This window comes from Furipterus horrens, unplaced genomic scaffold (assembly GCF_987537825.1).
Source record: "Furipterus horrens unplaced genomic scaffold, mFurHor1.1.pri manual_scaffold_1, whole genome shotgun sequence".
NCBI lineage: Eukaryota > Metazoa > Chordata > Mammalia > Chiroptera > Furipteridae > Furipterus > Furipterus horrens.
This window is the reverse complement of record NW_028327171.1, coordinates 146,115,579-146,130,583: the sequence shown is the minus strand read 5'-3', so window position 1 is coordinate 146,130,583 and position 15,005 is coordinate 146,115,579. Positions and strand designations below refer to the sequence as shown.

Below are 15,005 nucleotides of genomic sequence, written 5' to 3'. Positions count from 1 at the left end.
TTATCATTCTGCTTTCAGGCCACCTGATACCACATACAATGTGGCTTCTCCCTTAAGCACACAAAAAGGGAGAAGAGAGAAAGTAATATTTATTGAGCATCAGCTAGGCATTAGAAGCTTTTCATCTCTGTTGCAAACTTTTGCAGTAACAGATGTGAGCCCTGTGTTGCAGATGAGAAGAACGTCTTCAGTAGGGTAGGCCATCAGCACAGGTTGCAGCATTTTAAGTTACAGATCTGACTCTAAAGTGCATGATTGTCCATCATACAGCACTGTCTTGGGAGAGTACCTGTCCTTAGACCCCTAGAAGACAGCACAGAGGGACAGAGGGGGCAGCTGGGAGGAGACTATGTAGCTTTTCTCCCACCACATTCTGCATAGGTTTGTTCATTAGGGCTGACACGTTCGTCATTTAAAGGTTGTGGTCAAAATGGGAGGAGCACAGGACTAGGAGTAAGAAGCTGTGTAACCTCATCGCAGCTCTGCCACCTACAGGTGATGTAAACTTCGGTAAATAGTGTAAACAACCCAGACTACTTTCTCATCCAGACTTAGATACTTTTAGTTCTACCACTTAATAATCTGTGAAGGTACCATGTTCCAAGTCATGTATTCTCAAAAACATCAAACCACCTACATCATGAAATGTATGAGAAGTACATCATCTAGAATCCTTAAGAGAGGGACAAACAGGAATGACAGCTGACAAGGCAGTCCACGGGGAGAGTTCCTGAGGTCAAACTACTAGACTTGGTGACAATTTAAGGCTGAGGCTTTGGGCTCAGTCCTTTCCCAGATCTCTCAGCATCACCCTGTGATGGACCACAAATGCTAACCTCAAAATATGTACTTATAGGGTTTTCAAGGCATCAACTAAAGGGAAATGAATGATATGACAGAAAATGTCCCAGGCTGGTCATTAGGAGGCAGAGACTCTGGGGTCAGCTCTGCCAGCTACCAGTTGGATACCCTGAAGCCATGGCATTGCATCACTGAGAACTCGGTCCTCATTGTTTCCTTTCGTCAACTGGATTAAAGACTCTGAAGTCTTTTTCAAATCAATGAAAACACCTCATGCCGTAAAGGTAAATGATCCCAATTCCAACCATGGTGGGTGTCTATTCATAGAGAAAAGACTATAGAATCAAGTTATCATCCCTCACCTAAGATTCTTTGAGGATTATTAAAAATGAAACCAAAAATCCTAAAATGAGAAAAAAATCACAATATGTTTAAACAGTAGCATTTCTTTGGAGAAATCAAGAAATTGCCTATACTAGTAACTTATTATTGATCTCCTTCCTCTCCTTTTACTTAAAGGTTTTATATAAAATACCTGGGTAGAAATGGAAGGGTAACAGTAAGTCAGGTGCCTAAAGGACAATTAACCCAGCTCTCACCAATATGAACAGCTTATTAAATATGTCACCAAAAGGGTAGGATGACCGCAGTTTAACACTGTGATTATAATGCAAACTCCCAGGGTCACAAACTCAAAGCAGAACAAGCTTCCTTAAGGCAACCAGTCCCATTTCCCTTGTAAAGGTGATACCAGACTCTGAGCTTTTCTCAGAAGAGAGGCCAGGAAGATTAATGGCAACGTTAACATTATAAAGCTGTTTCATCCAAGTCAGAGGTGTCCCTGAGTACTCTGAGCTGAAGCACAGCAAAAAAGATTAAATCAGACTAAAAATATCAGCAACCTTGATGAAATGAAGTGAAAAGGTTTTAGAATATTCCAAGGGCACCATGCCAAGATCACGTTAAACTTCAATTTAATTTCCTGTGCTTCTGGGATTCCTAACCTGACCTCCAACGGGGATGAATGATACTCAATGTTCTCCAATGTCTCTTTTCCTCTGTTCTGGCTTGTGCATTGACATGACTATTTAGTCCCAAAAGTTTGCCATAAACACAGACATCCCTAACCAGCATGTTCAAACTACTTCATTCAAGAGCATGACCCAGAAAACATCCTTACCAATAAGGCAGATGCCATCAGACCACACACCACCACCAGGGCTCCCTCATCCCAGGACCTTAGAACTACATGGTTAAAGCACACACTTGAGTTTTGGGAGCCCCGACCCTTGGCTGTCTATCTGGGACTTCTATTGGAGTTGCACAGAGGTGAGAAATAGGCCCCAAGGAGAAAAGAAGAGAGCATTGAACAAAAAGCATATACACTTACACCCCTAGACTCCACTACATGCAGTGATCAGCCCCAGTTCAATTTCTAGGCGTGAAGACTATCTGTCTACCCAGGCCAATACTCTGCTACTCCACTCTTCCAATCCCATTTCTGTGAAAGTTCCATTCCACATGAGTCAAGTTCCCTCACTGCCCAATCAAGGACTCTGCCCAGTCAAGAGCTAGGGTAAACATTAGGAAGGCAGACACAAGCATCAGTCTGCAGCCCTGCATCAGTAGCAAAGGGCTCGAAGCTGCTTCTGGCCAATAGTTCTGGGACCTGCCATGTTAGTCTCTATACACCAGAGTGAGGACTATAATCTCTGGCTACAGACCTTATCGTCCAGCAGTCTGTAGAGACTGGAGAACTCCTCGTCATACTTCTCCTTCTCCTCTGCAGAGATGCCGGTGACAACAGGAGCAATATTGTCGATGATGGGGGTGTTATCACAGGGCTCCAGGGTCTTCTGGTCCTTAGCACTGACCTGTTCGTCCTCAGGCACAGCTTCTCCTAGAAAACACAGCCAAAAGGAGTTGGGGATTGAAGAAATTCAGCATGTAAGCCTCCAGAAAGAGTTCCAAAAATAGTTGCTCCCATGAAAAAGACATAGAGGACACAATAAAGAGCTGTTGTAGAGTTACGGTTTGTGTTGTATTTGATAAGAAAGGCCATAGTTAATTGACCAAAACTGCTTCCGTCAACCACACAAACTCTTAGCTAATCTAACGCAGCAAAACTCAGAATTTTTTCTGCATACACTTTCCTTTTGAGGAATATGCTGAGGCTTTACTAGAATCATATTCTCTCTAGTGACTGATTCAAAGGAAAACAGACCTCTGAGGCATCCTAATTACCAATTAATTAGGTTACCATTTCATTAATAGAAACAGCCACACCAAGGAACAAATCTGCCATTGTTTAATAGAACACTGTAGGGCCCAAATCCTCTGAATTCGAGCTCTCTGAATCCCAAGCGGGAAGCCAGGTAGCCTTGGAGCCGGGAATCTGACTGACAGCGCACGAACACTCGGTTCACGATCACCCCCTCTCCTGCAGGGAGTCAGAATTAATTGGCTGTGCTGGAGAGTTCAAATAGAATAACCGCCTGTGATGTCAGCCTGTCCCGGCAAAGAAAAAGCAGCCAATCTAGAGTATCATGCAGAGACTTTGCATACCACTTCTCAGTTTGCAGAATGGTGTTCCTGGGCTTTCGAAAGAAGCATTACAAAGTCTGACCAGGCAAACTGAGGGAAAAGATGCAAGTTCTCAAGCTGGCCAATGGCTGTCCCCAACAAGACAAGCACCTTGCAAGGACAGGCTGCACAGAAAGGAGTCTATGAAAGCCATGTGGTCCAACTGAGTCTCTTGAATATCTTATTGGAAAGCAAACCAAAGCCTAACATACTTTCCCCATCACAATGTTTACCACCAACTTCACACTCAGCTTGTTACAATCAGTTAGTGGCTATAACTATCCAACCTCTCTCCACTTAGCCCATAAAATGCATTTTGTGGAAACTTCCCAGGAAAACTGCTCTGAGACAGAGGAAAGTCCTCAACTAAACGAACAAACAAACCGACAGACCTGAGGTCCTAACCTGCGGCTTCATTAGCAGTATGTATCATGCTGTGAGAAACGCCTCTGAGCACTGTTTATATTTATCTCAATATAAACAAAACAATTTGTGATGGGTTAGCTTTGCTGCTTAAGATTGTCAAACTTGATAATTACGAATTGCCTTCATATCAAATAAAATTAACACCCAATGATTTCACTTTTGTATCACAATTCCGTTTCAAGCAGAAACTTGAAGCAAAAGGTGGAATAAACTGTTACTTTGCTGAATATAAAATTGAGCCAACACTTTTTCCTTCTAAAGCTCAACTAGACTGTACTGTGCTCAAATGCTTTTCTAAAATTATTGACCTGAAACAAAACCAGAATATCAGAGTAGCCTTTGAACTGAACCTGAACCAAATCATTGTTTCATTCAGTTTCCATTCCTAGTTTAAAACATCTATCGACAACCTTAGTGAACAGACTGAGTTCCACCCAATTAAAGGATTTATATTCTCTATAGCCTGCTAATTCCCTGGACCATAAAAGCAGTACCATGTCCTAGTTCTTAAAGATTTTTTTTTTGCTTAAAAAATATATATATATATGTACACATTTTTTTGCTTTAAAAAATATATATCACATATACACACATATACATCTTTTCCTTATCACAGACTATATACTAAAACTTGAAATTCCTCCTTAACCTCACCTCCCAATACTGTTCCTTCTCCAGACAAATTCACCACTAACACTTCATAAATGTCCTATCTCTGCTTGGACCATGACCATATCTCTAATTTTTCAGTCCCTAGCTTATGAAATTTGTGAATATGCAATCTAGTGCAATATGAGTTTGATCTTCCAGCTTAAGCATGATGGTGAAATTCTTAGCTGTGCTAGACCATAACCCAGCCAGAATACAGTCATATTATCCAGAGGCCAACTCACCCCAAGTCTAGAGGTAAGATGCAAAAACATTTAGATCCCCTGTATTCTTGGGTTACAAATGGCCAGAGGCAGTGATATCATGAGGCTTGTGCGAGCTAAGGAGCTACCCAGGGCATGTTTCAGTTTATCCAGATAGGCAGGAGCAGGAATAAAACCCCATAACCCAGTGGCAAGGAACCTGCTCTAACCCAAGTCATAGGTTTCACTCCCCCTAAAGCTGCTCTCTTCTCCCACTGAGGAATTACAGCAACACCAAGTGCCAGGGTTGCCCCAGACGAGGGAGGTTCAGCAAGCTAGCAACGATGACAGGAGGCACAGACTGCATGAACGTTTCCGGTGCTGTGGCGGGCACTGAGCCCCACGGCTCCTTTCACAGATCTAATCAATCACAAGCCCACCGCCTGCTTAACCTCTTGGTTTGCTTTTTTATAAAGGAGAGGAAATAATAATGCCTTTGTTCTAAAGAACATTTAAAATAGTATATGGAAAAAACACAAAGGGTTATTATTGTTTGAAGTCCATCTCTTCAGTCCTCCTCTCTTTGACAAATGGTGAACTTTTTCCAGGCTTTGCAGATAAATTATTATTTTTACTTATTCTGACATTAGTGTTTCTGGGACCTTCACAATACCTTTGTGGTTAGAGTTCACTCTCAACGATAAAACACAATATGGCTATGCAAGCCCCTTTCAGATTTACTTTTATTAAGACAATATTTGAAACCTGGTTTCTCTTGAAGAAGTCTCTGAATCAGAGCATCAACATGTCCCCCACAAGCTACATCGAAACAACGAGCTCTTCCAGTTTACATTCTAAATAAAGGTCAGGCAGTCAGGATAATTTTTTGCAGCAACCGTTCAGGCCAAGAAAAACAAAGCGGCAACACGCAGGAACAAAAGCGGCAGGCTTCTGGGGGAGGACACAGCCCCTGCCCCGAGAGGAACCAAGGGGCTGGCTTTCCCAGACACTGCTGCCCTTCAAAGGACCGAGAAAATGACTTCCAGAAGCGTCCCTGGTAACTACACTGTCCAGCTCACAAACACGCCTGGGGATTGTAAATTCCCAACACTATGCACGACCTGACACTAGGCAATCTGTCTCCATGGCAATCTCACCACTTTAATCGAGAATATTCCCTGCACTGCAGGCTGAATCTCTTGAGAAGCCCCCACGAGGTGATTACGGAATAACTGATCATAACAAGGAAGACAGCTGCAAACAAACCCAGAGAAATAATGCCCTAAAACCTGGGTATGAGGGAACAGAAAAGGATCACCAAATGAAGATTAGTATATATTTTTATTCTCCTTCTTTGCATTAAAAGCAAATTTCTCCTAGTGTATCCCCCCTAGGCTTCATACCTGCTGTCTAGAAGGAAAGTTTGTAATATTGTAAAACATCTAATTTTCTAGATGCTCCCCCCTAACTAGAAACCTTTCCTTTGAATAAGCGTTCTGGCATTTCCTATTGTCGGTTGTAATTACCTTTAAGGACTAAAAAGATTTGTGTGTACAGAGGAGCGTTCACATGGAGCACACCTATAAGGTTTGCAGAGCATTTTAATTATAAAATGAAAACCCCCAGAGGGCATAAATAACATTTCTACAAAAAGTAGAAATCTATCAAATTGCAATGAACAAGAATGACAGACTAATCAGAAATTCTCGTTAGGGCTATTAGTTAAAAACTCTAAAACGGGCTTTTTGGTTTGTGTTCACTCAAATAAAAAAAGAAAGAAAACCAATAGACCGCCAGTAATTCATTAAAATTTCACACATGACATAGCAACGAGCTAGTTATCCTTTTCATAAGTTGAGTCCCTAAAGCCTCTGGAGGACATAGGAAGGTAATTGCATTCTCCCTGCAACTCCAGGGCGGAGACTTGCTGGTCACTCACAGCTTCCGCCAGAAACCACAGCAGATCTGGCAAAGGGGGTGCTTTCTTTTAATACCAATTAAACAGACCCAGTGGCAGACCTAATGGTAGGTAATTTCTATATCAAAGAAACTGAAAGGAAATCTTTAAATTGCCAGATGGGTAAGAGCAGCTGGCTACAAGATGTCATTACATAAATGTGAAGTTTAAAAAAAATCATTCCTTTATGGGATTATTTTGCACGCAAATAGCATCTTTCACCCTAGTTCCTAAAAATATTGTAAGCAGCTTAAGACATTCTCTAACCCCTTCTAGAGTAATTTTCTAATAAATTGGTCACTCGGTACTCTGCACCCTCTTTACATTCCTGACTTCTTGAATAGGCCACGTTCTCCTAGCCGTCGGGATTTCTATCTGTGTTTGGTTGTGCTCTCAAAAGAAGCAAGAGAGTCTAACAAATTAGCTCTCTCAAATGAAATGCTAACTTCCTAGCATTTACTGTAGTAATCACGAACCCAAGGGGGAGGGGGTAACCTCTATATATTTAATGCTAAAAGAGTAAATTGTGCTCCAGTCCCACAAAGCCCCAGTCAGACCCAAGGTTACAGATTTAGCTTCTTAGGGAATCAAGCCTGCTGGCCTGGCAGGTTTTAAATCTGGAGAACAAATCTGCTGGAGTGATTGCTAATTTTTCCATGCCTCCTCAGCCTGTGATGAAATAATTTTGTTGCATGACTTCAGCAGATGGGATAAGTCTCCATCGCCTCTGTTATTTAAATGCTATATTTTACTCAAGAGACACTGCAGTTACGCCACAGTGTCAGGTCGTTTCCCTGACTTTCTGACACCTGGATATTCAGGGCCTCTTTTCTGACTTAAGCCCTAAGTTATCATTTTTCAAAGGGCAAAACTCAGGCGCATCAGGGAAGAGGGCCTGTGCGAAAGCTACCCTGGCGGCAACAGGACACTACGGACCCAGCCAGCCCCTGAGCGCCGTGCCCGCCCCCCACCCACCCACCCATCCCTCAATCCTGCCTCACGTTGTACACGGTCTTCTCGATGGGCTGGGGAAGCAGGAGCCGTAATTCACTCTAAGACCTACTACCTAAATCTGTCCCCATTTCTAGGGTTGCTCGAGTCCTTTCCACACACATGATCAACAAACAACGGAACTGGAAAAAAAACATTATTTCTCACAATGGCCCACTCTATCTACCTGTCCTTAAGCCAGTAGGCTGAATAAATTTCCATAAGGCTAAAGTTGCCACCAGAGCCTTCAGATTCTAAGGAAGACTGTCGCTAGGTTTCCACCCACAAGATGTCACTAGCAGACAGTGGTGGACATGTGCTGTTATTCAGCCACCAAACACCCATTCTCTTAAAAGTGCCTCGACTTCCTTGTGAGGAATTAGCGCCCCCCAACGAGCACAGCCTGAGACAGACAACACACCAGGGTCCTTGCCTTCCCCAGGCAAAGCACACACCCAGCGCTGATCCCCCTTCTCTCTTGGGTCTCTGGGTCTCAAACATAACACGATGCAAGGGTGAGGCAAACACGCATAGGGATTCACTCCACGTGTGCCCCTTCTCGAGCCCGGTCAATTTTTCCCCGTTGCCTGTGTCTCTGGAGCAGCCCCAGCTGCACTGTCTGAGACTGGGCCTCGGTTGTTCTTTGGGTTCTGAGAGTCCGCCATAGCTTTCTAATGCTTTCTCTTTCTGTTTAAGCTGGACAGGGTCAATTCCTGTTGCCTGCATCCCAGGGACCCTCACTGGCCCAGTGGCGAATAGCACCAGGAGAGGGAGTGGCTCTGTTCATTCCATCTTCAAAAAAACAAGGTGTGGCCTCCCCTGAAGCCGCCATGCACATGCGCTGAGCCACCTTGCCTTAACGGCAAGGGCAGAAATGAATTACGGCTTGGTGCAGTCACAGGCCATATTCTGAGAATCCATAGTCTTCTCTGCCCAGAGGAGAAAACTGCCAGGCTTGAGTTCTGACATAGCCCATTAAGCTACGAGGGGTTGGAGATACTGGAGAGCGGGGGCAGTGTAGCCTATTGGCACGTAACAGGGATAGTATTTCACAACTTTTTAATAAAGATTTTATTTATTTTTAGGGAGAGGGGAAGGGAGGGAAAGAAATACCAGTGTGTAGTTGCTTCTCACACAACTCCAACTGAGGACCTGGCGCATAACCCGGGTACGTGCCCTGACTGGGAATCAAACCGGTGACCCTTTGGTTCATAAGATGGCACTCAATCCACTGAGCCACACCAGCCGGGGCATATTTCCCAACTTTTGAGTGACTCTGTATGGAGAATGCTATCTCCTGTGGTGCAGGCCCCTTACATTATCTGCCTGGACCCAATTTGCTGTTGGGGCATCATATTATTTTACCTTTCCTACTCCTTTGTAATCCTACCTCAGCCTATAGAAAAAGCACACACCTGCACACACATATACATGTTTTCCTACTACACTGCATCTCACTTGCCTTCCCACAGCTGGTGTACAGCAGAGCAGCCAAACTTTTAAATTATAAACATACCATGCAAGGAAAGAAATCTCTTTCCCAGAGAAAAGCACATATTACTGACATGCTCTTTTAACATGTCCAGACCGCAGTGTGGAAATATCAATACCCAGGAATCATTGAGGTGAACTGAGTAGCTGCCTCCTACAAGTTTAGAACCAATGTGTATGTCAAATTTCAAAAGAATGTTGGAACTATCTTGTCGCTTTGATTTTAGTGGAAGGCACTCCACCTATCAAACTTCCAGTCCTCTAGTTAACATAAACCAGCCATGCTCTCATGACTGTAAGGAATTAGAACTGATGCACAGAGATACTGCTGAAGTCCCCTTCTTTTCTGGTGTGGTCCCATCTAATGGGCTTAAACAAACCACTAGGACTAAGTGCAGTCTGCAGAGACAACGGACAGAGAATGAACTTAGGGGCCAAGCTCCCTCTGTCCAGGTCCCAGCTCTACTAGGGACATAGTCATCTCGGGAGAGTCTTCTAAACCTGTCAAAACCACAAAGGCTACCTGAGGATTAAACACCCAGCCTAGGATTATAACAAAAAGCCTGGGCTTTTTGCTGCATGTGTGATGTCTAGCTAATTCTTGAAATAGACTTTTACTCACAGCTGGTCAAAGGACTACTCCACCAACCTGAAATTTATATCACTAGAGTTGGTTTTCTACATTCAAAAACTTTGGCTTCCAGAAAAATCACCTTTAAAATGTGTATGTTAGCTTGGAAGGAAAGGAGAGCTCTGCGGACCTCCCTCCTCCCACCAGCACTCCCACTGGTCACTCAGTGATTATGTGGTAACAGGAGGTGGGCGTCTCCCCCTTCTCTTCTTCCCTATTTTCTCTGTGGTCCATGGGGACCTCACCCCTACCTATGCCTTAAATTTCTCCCTCTAGTTCAGGTAGCTCCCCTCAGACGTAACTTCTTATTTGATATTTTCACATGGAATGTTCAGCAGGCACCCCACTGTCCCCTGCTCATCCCCCTTGTCGCCAGCCTGGTTCTTCTCTGGTGCTTCCTTTCCCAGTGCATGGGTCTGCCCTCCACCCAACTCAGCACGCCAGAGACTTGACACACTCTTTCCCCAGAGCCAGCTCTTCACTAAGCCACGCTGACTTCGCCTCCCAAATACCTCTCTCTTTCCTATGCCCTGTCCTTCAATCCAGCTACTGAAATCTCACCCCTGGAGGACAACCCTAGTTCCTGGCCCTCCTCCCACCGTCTCCAGTCCATTCTCCAACACAATCAATGGATCTTCAAAAATGCAAGTCTTATCATATGATCTGCAGCTTAAAATCCCTGAATGGCTTCTCACTGCTTCCAAAATAATGACCAAAACCCTGAACAAGAACTGCACAGCTCTGCACAGGGCAGGCCTGCCTACTCCTCCCACCCATCTCAAGCCAGTGCTCCCCCGCCTCAGCGCTCCACAGTGGCCACCCTGCTCCCACCCATCAGGGACATTGTAGACATGGCTGCCTGCACTCCACCCGGACTTCTACCTTGTACCTCCTATTTCACCTGACTGAATGCCCTGTTTCTCTCAGATCTGATTCCCTCTTTGGCTTATTGGGGGAAACCTTCACTGACTTCTTGGTCAAGGTCAGGGGCCCCTGCTGTAATAACTTTTAGCACCTCACATTTTCCCTTTTGGCATGCAGCACAGACCGCCATCACCCATTTATTGATTCTGGCTGCAGTCTGCCTCTGCTCCCGACTGTAAGCTCGTGAAGGCAGAACCATGTCCAGCTGCTCACCCTTTAATCTACAGTATGCATTATGTTTCCTGAGCGTACATTTATGGAGGTCCATCATGAGCCAGAAATCACACGTTAGTTTCCCCAAATTAAGGAACTTAAAAAGAAGATACATAGGATCTCACCCCATACGTCATGGACAACAGTAAATTTCTGAGCATATTTGCAAGATAGTGAGACAAACAGTTAAAATGAGTCCAAGTGCAAAGTCCAGGAGCAGGGGAGAGTGCTCGAAAGAGACGCCAGGCCTGTGTGAGTCAGGTGAACAGGGGAGTGGCCAGACCCAGAGAACAGAGACCACTGATAGAGGGAGGGAGAACTGAAAGGTTAGGGCTTGGCAAGAGACAGGAAAGAACTGAAAGAACAAGGTTAGCTGCCCACTCCACAGTATCTCCAAGGCCAGTCCTCCCTCCCTTTACCAAAAGGCTTTACTGAATGTTCCAGTCGCCCAGCAGAGAACTGACCCAAGAGGATCCCAGAAATAGAACAAAATTTCATATGGCCGCTCCCTGCTTTGCCAAGCATCCCTCCCCGCTCTCCTTCTCCTGCCAAATCACAAGGAATCATCCACCAGCCCCAGGTGCTGAGTTATTCAATTATTCTAGCAGCTTTCAAAACGCATATGCAGCTAGAAAATCTCCCAAAAAGAAAAGAATCGTGTTATTTAGGCTACTAGGCCATTTCCTGAGCCTCTTTTGAATCCTGGTCTGTCATGTAATTGCTTTTCAGTTGAACAGTAGCTCACTGACACCCTGCCCTTCCTAGCAAAAAGCAGTGGCAAATGTAACCACAAGACTGTCTGCGGCTAACTCTGCAGTCACAAACAGGTAGGTTACTCCTGGTCCTGCACAGAAGCCTCCAGGCTCCTGCACTTACCCAGCACTGAGGTCTGCTGCTGCTCCTGAAACAAATACTGAACATGGTAGCAAAGATCTGAAGTACAATCTCCAACTCTCCACTATCCCCCTATATGCATACCAGCCTGCCTTAATGCAGTTTAAAAAAAAAAGAAAGACTTCTACCTTGTGACTTCCATCCCAATGCTAACACCACTGAAATAATCTGTCTGCACTTAGATCTGGAAACCCCTCTTCAACGCCTCACCCACAACCCACCCACCCACTGCATGTCAGCTCTCTGAGATATGTCCTTTGAGTAGAACAAATCAAAGAGAATGTCTGGGCAAAAAAGAAAAACTAGTCACGAAACAAGACTTTCAGACTCCGTTTTAGTACCAAGCTTCTGCAGGAGCCCTCTATTTCTGGCTCGGTAGAAGCAGAGCATGAAGAGGAGTTGGGGGAGAAAGAAAAAAGCAAATATTTATCAGAGGTGACTTTAAATCTCAAGTCAATTATAAGCTTGCAAAGGAGAGAATGACATTTTTCATTTAATCCTAGTGATCTGAACCACAAAGTCTTAGGCACTGCCCCTAACCTTCACACATGGCTTCCAGAGAATGAATTACAGTAACAGATAGAGGGGCACCTCACAGGAAATAGATTAAGGAATCTTGTAAATAGTCACTTTCCCACACGAAGAATGGATGTCAGACAAGTGACGGGTGGAGGTGGGGAGCTGCGCTAGGAAACAAGAAAACCTCTGCTTGCTCACACAGCTGTTGCAAGCAGGTCCGCGCTCCCCCTCACCCCCTTTCTTAGCGTCCCGGGATGCCGGCAGTCGTAAAAAAAGGGAGCAGGCACCCGCGCCTCACTCCTCCTCTCCATCCTTCCTCACCATTTCTCCATCTGTTTAGCTCCACCTCCAGATGCTGGATAACATTCTTCAAAGTCTTGTTTTTCTCTTTCTCTTTTTCATATTTCTTCTTCCATTCTTCCGCTGTCAGTTCCAGGTTCACAGAGACTGTATTCTTGATAGTCTTAGCCCTGGGGTTAAAAATAGAAGGGAAAGATTCTGAGATCACCTATTAGCATTAGCTAAATCACAAATATATTCTTTTCACATCAGAAGATTGGGACTGGGGGAGCCAGAGGGACCCTGTGACTCTTAACCCACCACCTCCTCCCCTTCTCTGTGTTGATGGCACTGCTTACTCCTAAGACTCCAGACCACCTTTTTGTTTTCTCCTTTACCTCTAAATCCAATGGATTTTCATTCAAACTGTCTCTCAGAGGCACCTCTTTCTCTATTCACCACCTCCATCTTGATCTGTGTTCTCAGGCCTGACTTATGGTTATAGCCTTTTTCAAATATTCAATATTCTCCTTTAGGCATCTTCACATCACTTCCAGATTCCTCTTCCTAAACAGAGTTCCCTTTCAATTCAATTAACATTTATGAAACACAGCATATACCAAGACAAATGAGGCAAGGTCTCTGGCTGCTCAGAGCTTACAGGTTCTCCTGCCCATAACATACAGACTGAAATAATACAATCAACCCTTTCTCTTACACTATCGGAGTCATCCCTGATGTGCTGAACACATACGCCTCCTGGGCCAGGCGGGGCATGAACCCCGTGAGGCTGGCCTGGCCAGGTGAAACCATGGCTCCCTGCTGAGCACATGACCCCCTCACCCCTCACCCTCCCATCACAGCCGATTTTTACCACAGAGGGATGGAGGGCCACGGTCCTCAGGTCATCCCATTTCTCAAGAAAAGCCAGAAATCGACTTTTATTTATGTCTCTCAGTTTAGAACAATTTTTCAAAATAACACGTGAGACAAACTTGTCTAAAAGCCAGCAATCTGCCGTTTCTAGCACAGGGACGGAGTGACCTCCTAGGGCACAGGCTGGTGGGGGCTGGGGCTGATGCCACAGTGGATGTTTGGACAGTAACTCAGGGGAGCAGCTGGTGAGAGCAAAGGCGATGGCAGTCCCGGCTTCTGCCCACAACAAAGCACACAACTAGTGACGCGCAGAGATGAGCACAGAAGCGGACGTGTCAAATTAGAAAGTAAACTGACCATGGCAGAATCGCACTTAGTACTTTCTTTTCAGAAGGTAAAAACTTCATTTAAAGTGTGTGATATCCTGTTTTATTATCTGCTGTTGACTTTTTCGTTTTAAACCCCCACTAGTTCTCTCACTGTCATATTTGCTAGCGCTACCTGACGTATGATTCAGGTTAATTACTGCTGTCACCAAATGACATTTTGGACGGGATTTCTATTTTGGTGAAGGAAGTTCAGCAGTCCTCACCAGCATTACAGATGTCATTCCAAAAATTAATTCCTAAAGCAAACACCTAAATAACCCAACTGTCAAAAGAGGAGTTAAATGATTTCAATGGGAGACTCCACTTAAGAATTAGTATAATGCTCCCTCATTCATGGTAGCTTGAGGCTGCTGTCCCCAGAAGTGAGTCAACTAATTTTTCAAACAGCAGCAACTATACGGCCACTTTAAAGTCTGTGCCAGGCTGACACTCTCACCTCACCCCGAACGTCCCCGCGCGGTGTTGTGGATGCTTCTCAGACAGAAACACTGTGGCATCCATTACCAACTCAGTGAGTCAGAAAGTGAAAATAACCTAGAGCTTTAAATGCTTATGGACACTGAAGGGTGCACTTTGAGGTTACTAATCTTACTTTTTAAGTCATAAAGAGTCTCTTGATAATTTCTAATGATACCAGAAAGAGAGAAATAGAGACTCGCTGCTATATTCAGGTAGGTTTAGCCAGAAGTACATTTCAGTGAGCAGACCCAGAAGGGTTATCACTGGTGTGACTGGTCGTCATTTTCAAAGCTCTTTTCAGCTGTCCAGGAAGTTATTTTCGTTCCACTTCTGTACTAACCAGGGTCCTGGCAGGAATCAGATGGCCCACTCAAATTATATGATTTGGGAAGAGTTTAACAAAGGTATGGAAAGGGTGTTGGGAGATAACAAAAGATGATGCATACTCCACATTAGCTATGGGGGCAGCCATCACCACCCTTACACTAAAGGAGGCCAGAGGGAGGGAGCTAAAAGAAGGCTGCCCACTGGGAACAGTCACAGCCTTTAGTCTAGGGACGCAACCAACCCAAAGTGGCCCTACCGGGAAAGAGCCAAGAAATTACTACCCCGACCTTACTCTTTTCTATCCTTCTGCCCATGTTCCTTCACCACTTGTCGAACTTGACTGGAAGACCACTGTACTTGTCCAAACCTGTCACTGCCCCAGGGCCCAGAGCAGA

The 15,005-nt window shown here is 44.7% G+C and overlaps 1 protein-coding gene across 1 annotated transcript in view; it reads right to left on the bottom strand.

The window, feature by feature from the left end:
• The window catches only part of KIF5C (kinesin family member 5C), a 151,715-nt gene that overhangs the window by 50,304 nt on the left and 86,406 nt on the right, over positions 1-15,005 (bottom strand). The window contains exons 11-12 of the mRNA XM_090279608.1: positions 12,602-12,750; positions 2,526-2,701 (exon numbers count right to left, since the gene is read on the bottom strand). Coding sequence (XP_090135734.1) covers positions 2,526-2,701; positions 12,602-12,750 — 325 coding nt within the window. The remainder of the gene's footprint in view (positions 1-2,525; positions 2,702-12,601; positions 12,751-15,005) is intronic.